Below are 22321 nucleotides of genomic sequence, written 5' to 3' on the forward strand. Positions count from 1 at the left end.
CTCTCTACATCACTACCTTCACATATCACACTATCCCCTCCCTCGCTCGCAGCATCCCCCTCCTCTCTCTACATCACTACCTTCACATATCACACTATCCCCTCCCTCCCTCCTCTCTCTACCTTCACATATCACACTGTCCCCTCCCTCCCTCGCAGCCTCCCCCTCATCTCTTTACATCACTACCTTCACATATCACACTATCCCCTCCCTCGCTCGCAGCATCCCCCTCCTCTCTCTACATCACTACCTTCACATATCACACTATCCCCTCCCTCCCTCCTCTCTCTACCTTCACATATCACACTGTCCCCTCCCTCCCTCGCAGCCTCCCCCATGTCTCTCTACAATCATCCCTCCACTGGCGCCCTCAGTATCTGTTAACTTCTTCGATATAGGGGGCGCTCTTTTAATTTTTGGATAAAAAAACATTCCCGTTTTAAACAAGATATTTTGTCACGAAAAGATGCTCGACTGCATATACAGTGCCTTGCGAAAGTATTCGGCCCCCTTGAACTTTGCGACCTTTTGCCACATTTCAGGCTTCAAACATAGATATAAAACTGTATTTTTTGTGAAGAATCAACAACAAGTGGGACACAATCATTAAGTGGAACAACATTTATTGGATATTTCAAACTTTTTTAACAAATCAAAAACTGAAAAATTGGGCGTGCAAAATTATTCAGCCCCCTTAAGTTAATACTTTGTAGCGCCACCTTTTGCTGCGATTACAGCTGTAAGTCGCTTGGGGTATGTCTCTATCAGTTTTGCACATCGAGAGACTGACATTTTTTCCCATTCCTCCTTGCAAAACAGCTCGAGCTCAGTGAGGTTGGATGGAGAGCATTTGTGAACAGCAGTTTTCAGTTCTTTCCACAGATTCTCGATTGGATTCAGGTCTGGACTTTGACTTGGCCATTCTAACACCTGGATATGTTTATTTTTGAACCATTCCATTGTAGATTTTGCTTTATGTTTTTGATCATTGTCTTGTTGGAAGACAAATCTCCGTCCCAGTCTCAGGTCTTTTGCAGACTCCATCAGGTTTTCTTCCAGAATGGTCCTGTATTTGGCTCCATCCATCTTCCCATCAATTTTAACCATCTTCCCTGTCCCTGCTGAAGAAAAGCAGGCCCAAACCATGATGCTGCCACCACCATGTTTGACAGTGGGGATGGTGTGTTCAGGGTGATGAGCTGTGTTGCTTTTACGCCAAACATAACGTTTTGCATTGTTGCCAAAAATTGTTGCCAATTTTGGTTTCATCTGACCAGAGCACCTTCTTCCACATGTTTGGTGTGTCTCCCAGGTGGCTTGTGGCAAACTTTAAACAACACTTTTTATGGATATCTTTAAGAAATGGCTTTCTTCTTGCCACTCTTCCATAAAGGCCAGATTTGTGCAATATACGACTGATTGTTGTCCTATGGACAGAGTCTCCCACCTCAGCTGTAGATCTCTGCAGTTCATCCAGAGTGATCATGGGCCTCTTGGCTGCATCTCTGATCAGTCTTCTCCTTGTATGAGCTGAAAGTTTAGAGGGACGGCCAGGTCTTGGTAGATTTGCAGCGGTCTGATACTCCTTCCATTTCAATATTATCGCTAGCACAGTGCTCCTTGGGATGTTTAAAGCTTGGGAAATCTTTTTGTATCCAAATCCGGCTTTAAACTTCTTCACAACAGTATCTTGGACCTGCCTGGTGTGTTCCTTGTTCTTCATGATGCTCTCTGCGCTTTTAACGGACCTCTGAGACTATCACAGTGCAGGTGCATTTATACGGAGACTTGATTACACACAGGTGGATTGTATTTATCATCATTAGTCATTTAGGTCAACATTGGATCATTCAGAGATCCTCACTGAACTTCTGGAGAGAGTTTGCTGCACTGAAAGTAAAGGGGCTGAATAATTTTGCACGCCCAATTTTTCAGTTTTTGATTTGTTAAAAACGTTTGAAATATCCAATAAATGTCGTTCCACTTCATGATTGTGTCCCACTTGTTGTTGATTCTTCACAAAAATATACAGTTTTATATCTTTATGTTTGAAGCCTGAAATGTGGCAAAAGGTCGCAAAGTTCAAGGGGGCCGAATATTTTCGCAAGGCACTGTAATTGACAGCTTTGGAAAGAAAACACTCTTGACGTTTCCAAAACTGCAAAGATATTGTCTGTGAGTGCCACAGAACTAATGCTACAGGCGAAACCAAGATGAAATTTCATACAGGAAGTGTCCCAGATTTTGAATGCGCTGTGTTCCAATGTCTCCTTATATGGCTGTGAATGCGCCAGGAATGAGCCTACACTTTCTGACGTTTCCCCAAGGTGTCTGCAGCATTGTGACGTATTTGTAGGCATATCATTGGAAGATTGACCATAAGAGACTACATTTACCAGGTGCCCGCTTGGTGTCCTCCGTCAAAACTATTGCGTAATATCCAGCTGCGTGCATTTTTCCATTTGGTTCAGAGGAGAAACCAAACTGCCACGAGTGATTTATCATCGAATAGATATGTGAAAAACACCTTGAGGATTGATTCTAAACAACGTTTGCCATGTTTCTGTCGATACTATGGAGTTAATTTGGAAAAAAGTTTGGTGTTGTAATGACTGAATTTTCTGGTTTTTTTCTTAGCCAAACGTGATGAACAAAACGGAGCGATTTCTCCTACACAAATAATATTTTTGGAAAAACTGAACATTTGCTATCTAACTGAGAGTCTCCTCATTGAAAACATCCGAAGTTCTTCAAAGGTAAATTATTTTATTTTAATGCTTTTCTTGTTTTTGTGAAAATGTTGCCTGCTGAATGTTAGGCTTAATGCTATGCTAGCTATCAATACTCTTACACAAATGCTTGTGTTGCTATGGTTGAAAAGCATTTTTTAAAAATCTGATATGACAGTGTTGTTAACAAAAGGCTAAGCTTGTGAGCCAATATATTTATTTCATTTCATTTGCGATTTTCATGAATAGTTAACGTTGCGTTATGCTAATGAGCTTGAGGCTATGACTACGCTCCCGGATACGGGATTGCTCGACGCTAGAGGTTAACAGTCTTCCTCGTTCTCGCCTCTCTCTCGCTCTTCTTCTTCAACCTGTGGTATAAAGAGAGGTTCATTGAGACACTGTTGTGCTCTTTGATAGGGCGATAACATGGTTGCTCACAATGTAAAGAGCTTTGTGATTTCTGCCTGTAAATTAAAAGCGCTCAACAAATGAAATGTGTTATTACCATTAACAGTAAATGCATAATAATATCCCAGCCTTGTGTGTGAAGCGGTCTTCAATAGTTACCACAGCCACACAGTCATAATTCTGGCTTAACCCCGCCCATGACTACAATTTCTCTTCTTCAAATCTGATTTGAAACCTAACCTTAAACACACTGCTAACCTTATACCTAAGCTTAAATTAAGACCAACAAGCTATTTTGATGGCTGTGGTAACTAGTGACAACAGCATGAAGCAGACCAACTCTGAGTGAGGATAGTAAACAGGAAGTGGAGGTAAAGTGACTTCCTGTCTGTCGGCTACTTTACGGTAGAAGATCAGAGGATGGCCGTGCAGCTCCTGAGGCATGAAATTCCACAGCCTGGTCTGCCAAATCAAAGACACCTGCTGCTGCCCCCCCCCCCACACACACACCCACAATGGGCTCTTTCACAGGGCCACTGCACCGCGCACACACACACACACACACACACACACGCACACACACAAACTACAAATACGTTTCTTCCTGTTTCCAGTTCTGGAAAACACACAGGACCAGAGGCAAAAGGTTCAGATCACTGAAATGCTGAGATATCCTGACAGGGCTGTCATTTTAAAGCCCATCACCCAATCAAGCTAGGAAAGGCAGTAGAGACTATATTGTTAGCCACTGTAAGAGAGACATGGACAGGGAAAACCAGGGAACAGGGTTGCTCCTGCGTGTGCATTCCTGAGCTGAAGGAGGAAGATGCCTTGCCAGGGACACCCCCCCCCAGCCACGGAGGACTGAAAATAGGAACACTATGTTAGTCAGAGGGTTGAAAGTTAGAGCGACTGTGGGCCTCGACCAGCTCAGCCCAGCGAGCCATTAGCCCCACAGCAAGCTGCCTGAGTAGGGAGGAACGCTAGCTTGCTCCCCTTTCCCTCCCTTGTCCATCCCCCCCCGGCTCCTACAGGCCTGGAGGTGTCTAGGGAACAACAGCCTCCTAATGAAACAGACACTCATTAGTATTACTGCTCCCATTGTTCCACCATTAAGGGGAAACGGCAGCTCAATGCAGAGAGGATAAAGGGGGCGTGTTCACAGAGTAGCAAACAGACCAGAGGCCATCGATGTCATAACCATCCTATATTTATTTAACTGGAGAAAGGACACATATCCACACACTAACAACCCTGCAGCTGTCCTCTCCCGTCCTCAGCTCCACTTACTGGCTACAGGGCTTCTAGTGTGTGGATGTCTTCATCTCTTCTCTCATTCTCCAATAGGACTCATTACTGTCTGTGGCGCACTAGGTCCCTCCACCAATAGGACTCATTACTGTCTGTGGAGCACTAGGTCCCTCCACTAATAGGACTCATTACTGTCCGTGGAGCACTAGGTCCCTCCACCAATAGGACTCATTACTGTCTGTGGAGCACTAGGTCCCTCCTCGAATAGGACTCATTACTGTCTGTGGAGCACTAGGTCCCTCCACCAATAGGACTCATTACTGTCTGTGGAGCACTAGATTTCTCATCCAATAGGACTCATTACTGTCTGTGGCGCACTAGGTCCCTCCACCAATAGGACTCATTACTGTCTGTGGAGCACTAGGTTCCTCATCCAATAGGACTCCTTACTGTCTGTGGAGCACAAGGTCTCTCCACCAATAGGACTCATTACTGTCTGTGGAGCACAAGGTCTCTCCACCAATAGGACTCATTACTGTCTGTGGCGCACTAGGTCCCTCCACCAATAGGACTCATTACTGTCTGTGGAGCACTAGGTTCCTCATCCAATAGGACTCATTACTGTCTGTGGAGCACTAGGTCTCTCCACCAATAGGACTCATTACTGTCTGTGGAGCACTAGGTCTCTCCACAAATAGGACTCATTACTGTCTGTGGAGCACTAGGTCTCTCCACCAATAGGACTCATTACTGTCTGTGGAGCACTAGGTCCCTCATCCAATAGGACTCATTACTGTCTGTGGAGCACTAGGTCCCTCCTCAAATAGGACTCATTACTGTCTGTGGAGCACTAGGTCTCTCCTCCAATAGGACTCATTACTGTCTGTGGAGCACTAGGTCCCTCCACCAATAGGAGAAATGACAGGTCTAGATTGAAGGGACTTGTTTTCCTGTGAATCATCACGTCAGCAAATGAATATTATACATGAGTAGATAGGAGCAGAGAGAATATAATGTGATCTGATTAAAAACAGGCAGGTAACTTACACAAGGCCTGGTGTAAAAGGTGTGGGGTTTAGATAAAGGGTTCGTATTAAGACAGTCTCAAAGCAGCAGACTATTGTTCAGACACAACCGCCCCTCCACAGAGGAGAGTCCTTCAGAAGCCCACGGCCACAGAGGAGGGCAAATAGCCGACGGCCACTACAGAACAACTAATTACAAAGACGTGCTCCTTTTCTTCTCCCTGAGAGCTCTCATTGGGCTGGGCTCTGGGGGCAGAAGGTGATGACTCCTCAGGCCCTGGAGCCACTGGTCAACTAGTCATCCAGCTATCACAACTCATCCCAGTCACGACACAGTGGAGAGAGAGGAGGGGCACCTCGTTAAGGCTCGTTAAGGGGTTGGGTAAGGCTCGTTAAGGGGCTGGGTAAAGGTTATTTATATAAAGAGAGGCTGAGGGGCCGTGATGCTTTCAGACAAGCTCAGAACAGAGCTCTCAACGCCTCCAGGACCCCAACATCCACTAACACAGTTAAACACGGACACACAATACACACACACAGTTATACACAGACACACACACAGTTATACACAAACACACAATACACACACACAGTTATACACAAACACACAATACACACACACAGTTATACACAATAGACACACAGCTATACACAGACACACAATACACACACACAGTTATACACAATAGACACACAGTTATACACAGACACACAATACACACACAGTTATACACAATAGACACACAGTTATACACAGACACACAAGACACACACACAGTTATACATAGACACACAATACACACACAGTTATACACAGACACACAATGTACACCCATTTTATTTTAGATCTGCATAAATGAATACTGTGATAGAATGGGAATTGTGAAAATACACAGATTTTAACGGGGTGTTAATTAGCTGGATTAAACAGAAGCTTTGTTAAACTGACAGATGTCAACCTCCATCATATCCCCAATCCACAGATGTCAATCACACTCATTCTAATTTAGCCGTTAAAAAGAAACGGTTTGTGTTCATTGATAAATGGCCTTACAGAAATGTCTGTACAAATAAAGTTGAGTGAAATTGAACTGACTTGCATAAGCTGCCCACAGTTGGCAAAAGGAGAGAACGAGGTGACAGAAGGGTACTAGTGTGGGCATCAGCTGTGTGTGTGTGTGTGTGTGTGTGTGTGCGCGTGCATTGAGGCCCCTGGGAGCCAATGTGATTAGAGTGTTTCACAACTTTAAACGTTATTTCAGGAGAGCAGCGCAGGGCCAACGGGCCCAACACACACGGGGGACCTGTCACTCAGACTCATCGTCACGGCGACACACCCTCGATCCGACAGCTGTCAGTCTCAGCGTGCGGCAGAGAGTGTGTGGCTGTGTGACACACACACACACACACACACACACCAGATTCCCCCAGTGCATGTGAGGATAAATGTGTTCTTGCTAATGTGTGTCTCTGAGTGACCATTAGTTTGATAAACAGTTAAGACAGCATTAAGGGCCTGGCAGGCAGATCAATGGAAGACGAATGAAAGGCCCAGCGGAGGAGGAGAAGGGCCCCCCTGCGGAGCTCTGCTCTCAGGCTGCCTGTACTAAGGCAGGCTCCCCACCGCGGAGCTCCATGTCAGAGCCCATCTGGGACCCATGGACAGGAGGAAAGAAAAGACTGGGTCTGGGGGTGGCCTGATTCCTTTTCAGTCCAGTACCTGGTTCCTTAACGGTGTGTGTGTGTGTGTGTTTCCTCATACCTGTGCTGACTCCTGAGTTGGCGATGACGGTGGCCTCGCTCCATTGGTCGGCGGAGGAGACTGAGTAGGATCTCTGGTGCATGCCGTCCCCACGACTGTTAAAGGACACCAAGCTGATCCCACTGGCCATCTGAGAGGCTGACAAACTACTGGTGACAGAGCCTGAAGGAGAGCGAGGGAGAAACCGGGACGTCTATCAGTCAGTTGTCAAACGTATCTTTTGTTGAATATTCCATCATTTACTGAAACCAACTCAAGGTTCCAAAGACGTTTACATTAGAAAAAAACGTGCTCAGGTTTCCTTAGTTTACAATGAGGACCGACTGGCAACACAACTACATGAAATGGAATGAAGAAATCCTGCTGCTACACCTTCGACTAAAGAGAACCCCCTAATAAATCAAGTTGAACCTCGACCCCAAAGCAAACAACACAATGGATTCAGCTATGTCTACTGCAATAGGCCACACCACAGGGGACATAGTAAGGGCCCTCCCTCACTGTGGCCCCTGGCTCAATACATGTATCTGGATGTGCTGGGGGCTCCACATAAAGCATTAGCATTATAATAGGCTAATGTGACCGTAAACGGAGCCGAACAGAGCGGAGCGCATTTACCGCAGTCAATTACCTCAGTGCAGGGTGTGTGTGTGTGTGTGTTCAGTGTGAAGTTGAAGCGAAGGCTGGGTGTGATGAGAACAGCACCACCTTCGCCCAGAGCCTAAAGCGGCTGCTGTTGCTAGAATACACACTGATACAGTACACTCTGACCCACTGGAGACATGACCGTGGATTGTAAACATACTAAACACACACACGCAAACATACACACACTCGCATGTACAGGAATCACACACACACACACACACACACACACACAGTGATCACAAAGGAACACTCGACCAGCAGCCCTCTGCTGAAATCAAACACACACACTCGCATGTACAGGAATCACACACACACAGTGATCACAAAGGAACACTCGACCAGCAGCCCTCTGCTGAAATCAAACCGTTCATGGCCTAACAGCTGAGTGAATCATTTGTCTCTCTCTCCTCTGTCTCCCTCCATCCCTCCCTCCCTCACCTCTCTTTCTCTCATTACAGCTCATGTCTGGAGCTGCCTGAGTGGAGAGAGGACTCTGATTGCATTAATATTCATGACAGTAATTAGTACATGTATTATGGGTCACTGAATATTCATGCTATTAGTTTGGTCCTCCTGGAGCCGTGCGCCTGTGTGTGCGCGTGTGTGTCTGTGTGCGTGTGTGTTGGTGGGTGTGTGTGTGCGTGCATGTTGGTGGGTGTGTCTGTGTGCGTGCATGTTGGTGGGTGTGTCTGTGTGCGTGGGTGTTGGTGGGTGTGTGTGCGCGTGTGTGTTGGTGGGTGTGTCTGTGTGCGTGGGTGTTGGTGGGTGTGTGTGCGCGTGTGTGTTGGTGGGTGTGTGTGTGCATGGGTGTTGGTGGGTGTGTGTGCGCGTGTGTTTTGGTGGGTGTGTGTGTGCATGCGTGATGGTGGGTGTGTCTGTGTGTGTGCATGTTGGTGGGTGTGTCTGTGCGCGTGTGTGTTGGTGGGTGTGTGTGTGCATGCGTGATGGTGGGTGTGTCTGTGTGTGTGCATGTTGGTGGGTGTGTCTGTGCGCGTGTGTGTTGGTGGGTGTGTGTGTGCATGCGTGATGGTGGGTGTGTCTGTGTGTGTGCATGTTGGTGGGTGTGTCTGTGCGCGTGTGTGTTGGTGGGTGTGTCTGTGCCTGTGTGTGTGTTGGTGGGTGTGTGTATGTGTGTGTATATTCATCCCCTCAACAGTATGGTTTATGGTTCATTGTTTGATTGTTTTTGTTGAAGGTAAATTACAACAAAATACTGCAGGGCCCATAAAGGCCCACAAGGGACGTGTGTATGTGGGACGAGGTGTCTATGTGTGTGTGTGTCTCTCCGTCTCTCACCAGGGCCACCAGGTCCCAGCTGCAGACTGCTCATGTCCTTGGCCAGGCCGTTTGTCTTCGGGCTGGGGACAGCGGCACAGGTAGACACCGCTCGGGGAGGCCTCTTCCCTGGGACCTTCACTGTGGTCCTCAACAGATCTATCTCCTTCCCATGGACGTTCTGCATGTAGTCCTACAGGAGACAGACAGGGAGACAGTCTGCTATCAATACACACTTATAGATTAAAGATAAATAGGGATTTGTTTTTATAACTAATGACAAGGGGGTTTGTTCAGAATACAGAGCTGCATTGTTGTGGGTTACATAGTTCTGATATGTACAGGCCTAGCTACCTATAACAACATAACTACATGTAAATGTAGGAGTCATTAGGGAGGGGTTAAGCTACTTGGCAGCATCCGTCCCTGGAGACAACATAACAGGTTTGTGATTCCAGTGGGCTTGACAGTTGGTGTTTACAGGATCAATATTAAACTAATAAAAGACTGTAGTCCTCATTAAAAATGATGGTTTCTTTAAGGCAGCAGTCCCTGAAGTGTGTGTGTGTGTATCTCAGACAGGGAGCACACTGAGTAGGGGTCAGTCACCCCTCTCAAACATGAATGAGGGCTGAGACCATGTGCAGAAACAAAGCTCTCTCAGACTCTCACACCCACTGTGACACAATCAAAGACCATTCTGAACCAAGCGGAGGAGTGTGTGATTACGTTCAAGACTTTGTGTGTGTTCATAATCATGTGTGTGTGTGTGTGTGTTTTAATAATGTGTGTGTGTGTGAGGGCTGAGAGGCAAGGAGCATCCTGAGAGGCTGTCGGGACCACCTCCCTCTTGCAGGAGGCAAACAAAAGGCCAATTCAAAGCCAAGTGCTCTCAACACGGCTTAACAAGTCGCCAGAGAGCCCTTGAGCTGGGGTCCCTGGAGAGGCTACAAGGGCCCAGTCTGGCCCCACTCGGCCCAGCGGAGCCCGGCCCAGCGCAGCCCGGCCCAGCGGAGCCCGGCCCAGCGGAGCCCGGCCCAGCCTAGTGGAACCCGGCCCAGCGGAGCCTGCAAACAGCTTAACGGAGCTAATTGAGACTTTCACCATCTGATCCACACATCATAAACAGAGGAGAGAAGAAGAGGGAGGAGAAAAGGGAGAGGGGAGAGAGAGAAGGAGGAGAGAAGGAGATGATAGAGGAAAGTGAGAAGAGATGAGGAGGAGGAGAGAAGGGAGAGAGAAGGAGGAGAGAAGGAGAAGATATGAGAGGGAGAGGATAGAGGAAAGTGAGAAGAGATGAGGGGGAGAGAGAAGGAGGAGAGAAGGAGAGGATATGAGAGGGAGAGGATATGAGAGGGAGAGGATATGAGAGGGAGAGGATAGAGGAAAGTGAGAAGAGATGAGGGGGAGAGAGAAGGAGGAGAGAAGGAGAGGATATGAGAGGGAGAGGATATGAGAGGGAGAGGATAGAGGAAAGTGAGAAGAGATGAGGAGGAGGAGAGAAGGGAAGCTGGGGCTCCCAACAACACAGTTGCACAGCATGGGGGGGAAGAGCAGAGTTTGTGTGTGTGTACGTGCGGTTGATGTGTGTGTGTGTGTGTGTGTATGTGTACGGTTGGTGTGTGTGCGCGTGGGCACGGTCAAGACAACACACTTGAGAAAGATGATGAATACAGTCAAGATAACATCTAATATTTTTTTTAAGTAATCAATGCATAAAATAGCATTTAATCACCCAAGGTCCCCTACAACTAAACAGTGTGAATAAATATGACATGATCAGATGGCATCAGTCACACCACAAACTAACAACTGAATGACTCCTTGACACTTGGACCAGTTTCTCTGACGTGACTCCTAGTTTTCCTGCCAATTACATGGCATCCTATTGCCATCCACTTAATTAGCTGTATTAATGTGATTTCTTTGCACATAGTCGGGCAATTAGGAGCGTTGCTGATTGGCTTTGATTCTATTATCCTCCGCAAACACAGTAATTGATGCCTGTGCTGCAGATACACAACGATCAGGAAAACCTGCTCAGCTCGGTGCTGGAGGTGCAGGTGTGTGTGTGTGTGTGTGGGAGTGTGAGAGTGCGTGTGGGAGTGTGCGAGTGTGTGTGGGAGTGTGCGAGTGTGTGTGTGTGAGTGTGTGTGTGAGTGTGTGTGGGAGTGTGTGTGTGTGTGAGTGTGTGTGGGAGTGTGTGTGGGAGTGTGCGAGTGTGCGAGTGTGTGTGGGAGTGTGTGTGGGAGTGTGTGTGGGAGTGTGTGTGGGAGTGTGTGTGGGAGTGTGCGAGTGTGTATGGGAGTGTGCGAGTGTGCGAGAGTGCGTTTGTAGTGAAAACAGTAAGTTAGGGCTCATCCCAGGGACTCAACACCTTTGAGATTTTCAATAGATTTGATCATATTTTATGGCTCTCCTTCAGGTTGCTATCGAGCAATTTAGTTTTCCTACATTTACCTTCCACTCATTCTGCCCCTGTGGTTGTTTCACTGCAGTAGCTGGGCCACTAATTCAACCCAATCAAATTAGAGCAAATTGATTTTGCCTCCTCCGCTTTGCCTCCTCTACCCATCCATCTACATGTATGTCTAGACTCCAGTCAGTGTGGCATTAGGAAAATGATTCCCATTCTAATTAACAATAAGGCCTGATTGCAATCCGGGGGAACGATGTAAAGAGCGAGGGAAAGGAGGGATAGTGGTGATATGAAGTGGTATCAGGGCCAGGAGAGGGGACGTTGTGGTCCTGTGTTTGCCAACAGAGCAGCCAGGCGGGCGATTAGAGCAGGCCATTACAGTGGTGCTATTCCACATCATCAACGTCAACCCTGTGCAAACAGACCATGTGGGCTTTCTAATTAATATTGTTGCTCGCTCTGTGTGGGTGTGTGCCTCCGCTGCAACAAGCGTACCGTCTGCCCAGTGAGCGGATGGGGTGGCTGACACACACACACACACACACACGGAGGAGGAGGAAACAGGGGCTTAGCATTGCCGCTAATGGGCCAACACAGTGGCTGATGGATTAGCAGCGCAGGGAACAAGCGGACAGACCCGCTGCTGTAACATGGAACCATTAGATAGAAAACCAGAGCAGAGGGCAGAGTGGCAGACAGACAGACAGACGACATTAGAGACACTGAGTGATGCTGACTCCAGTGACCTCTGTTGTTCCACACGGAGACTGGAGGGGTACAGGTTACAACAGGATTGTTAGTTGGTTGGTAGAGTGTCATTGGGATGATGGCCAGTAATAATCAGAGAGAAAGTTGTCCAACTAGCTGGTCTGGTTGTAGCAGGGCTGGACAGGTAGAATGGAACTAACAGGAGAAAGAACGTCCAACCCCAGATTCTACAATCTGACGTGACTTAGAGTTACCATATCAACGGGCGCCGCCTGTATAGTCTTCCATCAGAGTGTGATGTGCGTGTGCATGTTTGTGCAAGCATGAGTGACCTGTGTGTATAATACGAGTGATACATGTGTGTTCATGTTCAGAGTGTGTGTGTGTGACAGGTGGTACTCACGTGCAGGCTGGGGTGATATGTGAGCAGGCCATTGTCACACAACGTCACATACTTCTTTTTCCACTCCTTGTTTAGGGTCTTGCCACTCCTCTTCAGAAGCATGCCCTATAGGAGAGAACACAGAGAGAGACAGGGTGAGAAGGACACAGATATATGCCCTATAGGAGAGAACACAGAGAGACAGGGTGAGGAGGACACAGATACATGCCCTATAGGAGAGAACACAGAGAGAGACAGGGTGAGGAGGACACAGATACATGCCCTATAGGAGAGAACACAGAGAGAGACAGGGTGAGGAGGACACAGATACATGCCCTATAGGAGAGAACACAGAGAGAGACAGGGTGAGGAGGACACAGATACATGCCCTATAGGAGAGAACACAGAGAGAGACAGGGTGAGAAGGACACAGATACATGCCCTATAGGAGAGAACACAGAGAGAGACAGGGTGAGGAGGACACAGATACATGCCCTATAGGAGAGAACACAGAGAGAGACAGGGTGAGGAGGACACAGATACATGCCCTATAGGAGAGAACACAGAGAGAGACAGGGTGAGGAGGACACAGATACATGCCCTATAGGAGAGAACACAGAGAGACAGGGTGAGGAGGACACAGATACATGCCCTATAGGAGAGAACACAGAGAGAGACAGGGTGAGGAGGACACAGATACATGCCCTATAGGAGAGAACACAGAGAGAGACAGGGTGAGGAGGACACAGATACATGCCCTATAGGAGAGAACACAGAGAGAGACAGGGTGAGGAGGACACAGATACATGCCCTATAGGAGAGAACACAGAGAGAGACAGGGTGAGGAGGACACAGATACATGCCCTATAGGAGAGAACACAGAGAGAGACAGGGTGAGGAGGACACAGATACATGCCCTATAGGAGAGAACACAGAGAGAGACAGGGTGAGAAGGACGATAACACACAATAATGCAGATACATTTCGTCAAGCACAGTGGTTCCCAAACTGTGGGTCGTGATCCACAGGGGTCCAGGTGAGTCGCGGGATGACATTGTTCATGCAGTGAACATTTTATTTTTATTTGTATATATATTTTTGTCAACGCAGAAACAATGTCATCCCGCGTCTCATGACTCAAAGACACCTCAGCTGGTGGGTCATGACTCAAAAGACACCTCAGCTGGTGGGTCATGACTCAAAAGACACCTCAGCTGGTGGGACATGACTCAAAAGACACCTCAGCTGGTGGGACATGACTCAAAAGACACCTCAGCTGGTGGGACATGACTCAAAAGACACCTCAGCTGGTGGGACATGACTCAAAAGACACCTCAGCTGGTGGGACATGACTCAAAAGACACCTCAGCTGGTGGGACATGACTCAAAAGACACCTCAGCTGGTGGGACATGACTCAAAAGACACCTCAGCTGGTGGGACATGAAGGAAAAAGGTTTTGGGAAGCACCGCTCTAGTATCTACTGTAGTCAGCACTAAATTTACAACACATATCTCATCTTCCAATACAAGACACATTGTCAATAGGTGGTGAATGGGATTGACGTGTGGTATTCCTGATTTCTGGAACTAGAATCTCTTGAGACAGGGAGACCGTATAGAATGCCACGGGCTGCAACTCAATGCTGTCACCATGCTGAAATCACATTTACAATAAAGATGCAACATGTGATCTCTCTCCCCACTACATTTCTGTGACACTCCCTGACCAGAGAAACAAAGATCCTTAGCGGATAGGAAAACCACTTAAACTAAGAGACCATATACACACTGGAGGGAGAGAGACGGAAACATAACCAGCAGTGGTGAGCAAGAAGTATCGAGCGAACGGACGGAAAAAACTGAAGTGTTCTTCGGGCACATTAGCACCGACCCAAGACTGTTAACATCCTTCTCTCTCCTCTCTCCTCCACACATCAGCTGTGGCTGACTGGCCCTTCAGGGCGGCTGCCTACCCACGCTGCATTTCAGCCAAATTCATTAGGCAAGAGAGGGATATAACTGTCCGCTGATTAGCAATTACAGCCGGACTGCTGCGCGTGTCACTTCACTGGACCTGTAACACATTAACGCGGTGTTAACACCCACAGACAGGGAGATATTAATAGAGTCGGGCAGCAGAGGAGAATGAGGGGATAAAGACTAACTAGCACGCAACGGGGGGTGGAGGGGGGAAGATATGGACGAGAGAGAGAGATGGACAGCCGGGCGCTTTGATAGACAGAGTCCTGCTTTCCGTGTTTCTGGCGTTGTTCACATTTCATTAAGGCCTCGTCGTGTCCCTCGGCTTGGACAAAGGAGGAAGCAGAGGAATCAACGACCTCGCCTGGGAATGACTGCATATCTCATAACTGGGTGCCTGAAAACACACTTGTCAATGATAAAAGGGCTCTGCAATGGGAGCAGCTAGCGACAGACAGTACAGCAACGAGGCCTGGCCAATAAGCAGCTCTACTCTGCAGTACAGAATGATTCCTGGCATAATAGAGAGGCAGTCAGGTCCATGTTGAACTGAGCAGGATACCATAAGGATTTGATATACTGTGTATTTGCAGAGAGATGCAGTTTCTTTCTCAGTTCCTCCTCTCAGTGTGTTGGTGTCACGACAACCACTGTTGAATCACTATTAAAGGAGACAATCTTATCAGGGCCGTTATGGCTTCACCTCTCAACTCAGATCTCAACTTCCAAAGGTACAAGCTGATAGTCCTGAAAAGTGATTTGGGGTGTAGAGCGAGACAGCGGTGGCCAAGCGTCACAGACTGGGGAGTGAACTAGGTGGCCAATATTTCTTCTGTGTGTGGCCCTGTTTGTGATAGAAGTGTGCATATTCATTTCAGCCATCCATCGTGGAGAAGACAAGCGATCAGTTTGCAGGGGGAAGGCTAATTGGACGGCACGTCGACCCTCCGGATTGGTAATATCTTTCATTATTCATCTTCCCCGGTCCACTAGTGACACACACACGTTCCTCTGTTTTACCTCCGGGGGACTTGACAGCTCACAAGGTCTTCCGATCGCAACGCACAGGAATAAATGGAGGAAATAAATTCATCCCAGATATACTCTTTGTCTTCCTCGTTGCTACGGAGACACTTCCTACAGAGGCACTGTGAAGTATTGTGGGTAGTGCTTAGGAAAAGGTCGACCGCCCTGGGGGGCTGAGGAGATGATGTCCTTCATTCCTTTTTTGAGAGAAAAAGCTTCCTCAAAACGTGCAGCAAGGGCGCAATTATTCATTCATTATAACAGTTCAACGGTTCACGTTCGAACCACAACAACTGTTCCTACAACAAACAGGCGTGTATTTTATTTGACTCAGGTCCAACATGGTGGTGTAGAAAACAATCAACATTCCAAAACCTCCCTCTCTTTGCCTTCGATAGCCACCCTCATTTGGTCTGCACTATCAACGGTGTAATTGTCAGAGGTCTCAAGGCAGACCTGCCAGTGGAGCCGTTCAGTTGTAAACAAACAGTCTGATAAGGAGAGAACTTTCCCCAGGTTCATTTCCTTTCTATTGAAACACACTAATCAACTCCCTAATCACCATCATCCCCCTTTTTCCCCCAGACAATAGACCCTCCCTTGGACCCTTGACGGGACTGACAGCCGGCCCAGTTGGGTGATATGGGGGAGGCCCCATCTCCTGAGAGGCACCATCTCTCCCCGGGGGATCTGGTGGGGCCCATTGTTCTTGGGTGTCCCTGGAGAACAGGAGCCTAAATTAAGGGTGTCATTCCCAAACAGGCAACTCCTGTCTTGGGGGCTGTCAAGAGGTGCTTGGAGGGCTCAGGGCTGGCTAAGGCTGGTCTTGAGTGATGCCTCTGTGAAATGCTCTGTTCGAACACTCCTCTATCGCGTTGGCCATCTGGCCAGAGATGTCCACTCTGCCAGCCAAACCACACCACCGGTCATTAATCATCACTGGGCAGGACAGTGGTGTGAATACAGGCCAGGATATGGTGATGTCCCTATAACCCTGATCAATGGGACATAGGGGAGAGAATGGTTAGTCCGACTCTAAGAGAAGGCATTAACAGACAGGCTGAATGAGGAAGTGGGAGAGAATGGTTAGTCCGACTCTAAGAGAAGGCATTAACAGACAGGCTGAATGAGGAAGTGGGAGAGAATGGTTAGTCTGACTCTAAGAGAAGGCATTAACAGACAGGCTGAATGAGGACGTGGGAGAGAATGGTTAGTCTGACTCTAAGAGAAGGCATTAACAGACAGGCTGAATGAGGAAGTGGGAGAGAATGGTTAGTCTGACTCTAAGAGAAGGCATTAACAGACAGGCTGAATGAGGAAGTGGGAGAGAATGGTTAGTCTGACTCTAAGAGAAGGCATTAACAGACAGGCTGAATGAGGAAGTGGGAGAGAATGGTTAGTCTGACTCTAAGAGAAGGCATTAACAGACAGGCTGAATGAGGAAGTGGGAGAGAATGGTTAGTCTGACTCTAAGAGAAGGCATTAACAGACAGGCTGAATGAGGAAGTGGGAGAGAATGGTTAGTCTGACTCTAAGAGAAGGCATTAACAGACAGGCTGAATGAGGAAGTGGGAGAGAATGGTTAGTCTGACTCTAAGAGAAGGCATTAACAGACAGGCTGAATGAGGAAGTGGGAGAGAATGGTTAGTCCGACTCTAAGAGAAGGCATTAACAGACAGGCTGAATGAGGAAGTGGGAGAGAATGGTTAGTCTGACTCTAAGAGAAGGCATTAACAGACAGGCTGAATGAGGAAGTGGGAGAGATTGCTACTACGGTGCAAACCCCATGATGGAATCTGCCCCCATGCAGATAATAATGTCTCTCTTGTTGTGATGTGTGTTTTGTCCTATATTTATATTGTATTTATTTATTTTAATCCCAGGCCCCCGCCCCCGCAGGAGGCCTTCTGGTAGGCCGTCATTGTAAATAAGAATTTGTTCTTAACTGACTTGCCTAGTTAAATAAAGGTTAAATAATATATTCTTTAAATAAACTGTCATAAGTAGGTAAACACCCACACATGGGCATGAGAGAATTGCTGACACAATACTGATGCTGGGTTGACTCATAACCCACAGTCGGGTTTAGGGTCATTAAATATTGTGATAATGAAGGGCAGGTGGGTGGGGTGAATAAAGAGAAAACAATCCTTAAAATGTAAACTTCTTGTGCATTTTATAGGCTACATTTTGTTTTTTGTGATTGTTCTGTTCTGTTTTGTGTGATGATTGTGAGGCGCTATTCAAATTCGACTGTCACAAGACGGGAATGTCAAATAGGCCTATGGCACATCAAGGGAACTGTAGCCTACTGTTCAGATGGGTTCAATGGACACTGACTGTAGGACTATAACCTCTCACATAACCTTAATATTAACTCCTGCAGAGTTCAACTTTACCGATGCCAAATAGACTGAAGCATTCCTTCTACACATCTATGACATTCTGCTGAGCAAGGGTTTAATGTAGTCTTCTAGGGCCACATACAGTATGACAGAGGAGAAGCTGCCTGTATCTAATTACAGAGAAGGGTTTAATGTAGTCTTCTAGGGCAACATACAGTATGACAGAGGAGAAGCTGACGGTATCTAATTACAGAGAAGGGTTAATGTAGTCTTCTAGGGCCACATACAGTATGACAGAGGAGAAGCTGCCTGTATCTAATTACAGAGAAGGGTTTAATGTAGTCTTCTAGGGCCACATACAGTATGACAGAGGAGAAGCTGCCTGTATCTAATTACAGAGAAGGGTTAATGTAGTCTTCTAGGGCCACATACAGTATGACAGAGGAGAAGCTGCCGGTATCTAATTACAGAGAAGGGTTAATGTAGTCTTCTAGGGCCACATACAGTATGACAGAGGAGAAGCTGCCTGTATCTAATTACAGAGAAGGGTTAATGTAGTCTTCTAGGGCCACATACAGTATGACAGAGGAGAAGCTGCCTGTATCTAATTACAGAGAAGGGTTAATGTAGTCTTCTAGGGCCACATACAGTATGACAGAGGAGAAGCTGCCTGTATCTAATTACAGAGAAGGGTTTAATGTAGTCTTCTAGGGCCACATACAGTATGACAGAGGAGAAGCTGCCTGTATCTAATTACAGAGAAGGGTTAATGTAGTCTTCTAGGGCCACATACAGTATGACAGAGGAGAAGCTGCCTGTATCTAATTACAGAGAAGGGTTAATGTAGTCTTCTAGGGCCACATACAGTATGACAGAGGAGAAGCTGCCTGTATCTAATTACAGAGAAGGGTTAATGTAGTCTTCTAGGGCCACATACAGTATGACAGAGGAGAAGCTGCCTGTATCTAATTACAAAGAAGGGTTAATGTAGTCTTCTAGGGCCACATACAGTATGACAGAGGAGAAGCTGCCTGTATCTAATTACAGAGAAGGGTTAATGTAGTCTTCTAGGGCCACATACAGTATGACAGAGGAGAAGCTGCCTGTATCTAATTACAGAGAAGGGTTAATGTAGTCTTCTAGGGCAACATACAGTATGACAGAGGAGAAGCTGCCTGTATCTAATTACAGAGAAGGGTTAATGTAGTCTTCTAGGGCCACATACAGTATGACAGAGGAGAAGCTGCCTGTATCTAATTACAGAGAAGGGTTAATGTAGTCTTCTAGGGCTGGCTACATACAGTATGACAGAGGAGAAGCTGCCTGTATCTAATTACAGAGAAGGGTTAATGTAGTCTTCTAGGGCCACATACAGTATGACAGAGGAGAAGCTGCCTGTATCTAATTACAGAGAAGGGTTAATGTAGTCTTCTAGGGCCACATACAGTATGACAGAGGAGAAGCTGCCAGTATCTAATTACAGAGAAGGGTTAATGTAGTCTTCTAGGGCCACATACAGTATGACAGAGGAGAAGCTGCCTGTATCTAATTACAGAGAAGGGTTAATGTAGTCTTCTAGGGCTGGCTACATACAGTATGACAGAGGAGAAGCTGCCGGTATCTAATTACAGAGAAGGGTTAATGTAGTCTTCTAGGGCTGGCTACATACAGTATGACAGAGGAGAAGCTGCCTGTATCTAATTACAGAGAAGGGTTAATGTAGTCTTCTAGGGCCACATACAGTATGACAGAGGAGAAGCTGCCTGTATCTAATTACAGAGAAGGGTTAATGTAGTCTTCTAGGGCCACATACAGTATGACAGAGGAGAAGCTGCCTGTATCTAATTACAGAGAAGGGTTAATGTAGTCTTCTAGGGCCACATACAGTATGACAGAGGAGAAGCTGCCTGTATCTAATTACAGAGAAGGGTTAATGTAGTCTTCTAGGGCTGGCTACATACAGTATGACAGAGGAGAAGCTGCCTGTATCTAATTACAGAGAAGGGTTAATGTAGTCTTCTAGGGCAACATACAGTATGACAGAGGAGAAGCTGCCTGTATCTAATTACAGAGAAGGGTTAATGTAGTCTTCTAGGGCCACATACAGTATGACAGAGGAGAAGCTGCCTGTATCTAATTACAGAGAAGGGTTTAATGTAGTCTTCTAGGGCCACATACAGTATGACAGAGGAGAAGCTGACGGTATCTAATTACAGAGAAGGGTTAATGTAGTCTTCTAGGGCCACATACAGTATGACAGAGGAGAAGCTGCCTGTATCTAATTACAGAGAAGGGTTAATGTAGTCTTCTAGGGCCACATACAGTATGACAGAGGAGAAGCTGCCTGTATCTAATTACAGAGAAGGGTTAATGTAGTCTTCTAGGGCCACATACAGTATGACAGAGGAGAAGCTGCCTGTATCTAATTACAGAGAAGGGTTAATGTAGTCTTCTAGGGCCACATACAGTATGACAGAGGAGAAGCTGCCTGTATCTAATTACAGAGAAGGGTTAATGTAGTCTTCTAGGGCCACATACAGTATGACAGAGGAGAAGCTGCCTGTATCTAATTACAGAGAAGGGTTTAATGTAGTCTTCTAGGGCCACATACAGTATGACAGAGGAGAAGCTGCCTGTATCTAATTACAGAGAAGGGTTAATGTAGTCTTCTAGGGCCACATACAGTATGACAGAGGAGAAGCTGCCTGTATCTAATTACAGAGAAGGGTTAATGTAGTCTTCTAGGGCCACATACAGTATGACAGAGGAGAAGCTGCCTGTATCTAATTACAGAGAAGGGTTAATGTAGTCTTCTAGGGCCACATACAGTATGACAGAGGAGAAGCTGCCTGTATCTAATTACAAAGAAGGGTTAATGTAGTCTTCTAGGGCCACATACAGTATGACAGAGGAGAAGCTGCCTGTATCTAATTACAGAGAAGGGTTAATGTAGTCTTCTAGGGCCACATACAGTATGACAGAGGAGAAGCTGCCTGTATCTAATTACAGAGAAGGGTTAATGTAGTCTTCTAGGGCAACATACAGTATGACAGAGGAGAAGCTGCCTGTATCTAATTACAGAGAAGGGTTAATGTAGTCTTCTAGGGCCACATACAGTATGACAGAGGAGAAGCTGCCTGTATCTAATTACAGAGAAGGGTTAATGTAGTCTTCTAGGGCTGGCTACATACAGTATGACAGAGGAGAAGCTGCCTGTATCTAATTACAGAGAAGGGTTAATGTAGTCTTCTAGGGCCACATACAGTATGACAGAGGAGAAGCTGCCTGTATCTAATTACAGAGAAGGGTTAATGTAGTCTTCTAGGGCCACATACAGTATGACAGAGGAGAAGCTGCCAGTATCTAATTACAGAGAAGGGTTAATGTAGTCTTCTAGGGCCACATACAGTATGACAGAGGAGAAGCTGCCTGTATCTAATTACAGAGAAGGGTTAATGTAGTCTTCTAGGGCTGGCTACATACAGTATGACAGAGGAGAAGCTGCCGGTATCTAATTACAGAGAAGGGTTAATGTAGTCTTCTAGGGCTGGCTACATACAGTATGACAGAGGAGAAGCTGCCTGTATCTAATTACAGAGAAGGGTTAATGTAGTCTTCTAGGGCTGGCTACATACAGTATGACAGAGGAGAAGCTGCCTGTATCTAATTACAGAGAAGGGTTAATGTAGTCTTCTAGGGCCACATACAGTATGACAGAGGAGAAGCTGCCTGTATCTAATTACAGAGAAGGGTTAATGTAGTCTTCTAGGGCCACATACAGTATGACAGAGGAGAAGCTGCCTGTATCTAATTACAGAGAAGGGTTAATGTAGTCTTCTAGGGCTGGCTACATACAGTATGACAGAGGAGAAGCTGCCTGTATCTAATTACAGAGAAGGGTTAATGTAGTCTTCTAGGGCAACATACAGTATGACAGAGGAGAAGCTGCCTGTATCTAATTACAGAGAAGGGTTAATGTAGTCTTCTAGGGCCACATACAGTATGACAGAGGAGAAGCTGCCTGTATCTAATTACAGAGAAGGGTTTAATGTAGTCTTCTAGGGCCACATACAGTATGACAGAGGAGAAGCTGACGGTATCTAATTACAGAGAAGGGTTAATGTAGTCTTCTAGGGCCACATACAGTATGACAGAGGAGAAGCTGCCTGTATCTAATTACAGAGAAGGGTTAATGTAGTCTTCTAGGGCCACATACAGTATGACAGAGGAGAAGCTGCCTGTATCTAATTACAGAGAAGGGTTAATGTAGTCTTCTAGGGCCACATACAGTATGACAGAGGAGAAGCTGCCTGTATCTAATTACAGAGAAGGGTTAATGTAGTCTTCTAGGGCCACATA

The 22321-nt window shown here is 46.5% G+C and overlaps 1 protein-coding gene across 8 annotated transcripts in view; it reads right to left on the reverse strand.

The window, feature by feature from the left end:
* Positions 1 to 22321, reverse strand: part of LOC110528752 (arf-GAP with GTPase, ANK repeat and PH domain-containing protein 1) — a 282636-nt gene that overhangs the window by 80190 nt on the left and 180125 nt on the right. For all 8 annotated transcript variants that reach the window (XR_005037373.1, XM_036951836.1, XM_036951835.1 and 5 more), the window contains 3 exons: positions 12632 to 12736; positions 9123 to 9294; positions 7179 to 7340 (listed from right to left, as the gene is read on the reverse strand). Coding sequence is in view for 7 of the 8 variants with exons in the window: in XM_036951836.1 (XP_036807731.1) it covers positions 7179 to 7340; positions 9123 to 9294; positions 12632 to 12736 (439 nt within the window). In the remaining variant the exon portion in view is untranslated. The remainder of the gene's footprint in view (positions 1 to 7178; positions 7341 to 9122; positions 9295 to 12631; positions 12737 to 22321) is intronic.

Source organism: Oncorhynchus mykiss, chromosome 18 (assembly GCF_013265735.2).
Source record: "Oncorhynchus mykiss isolate Arlee chromosome 18, USDA_OmykA_1.1, whole genome shotgun sequence".
Lineage (NCBI taxonomy): Eukaryota > Metazoa > Chordata > Actinopteri > Salmoniformes > Salmonidae > Oncorhynchus > Oncorhynchus mykiss.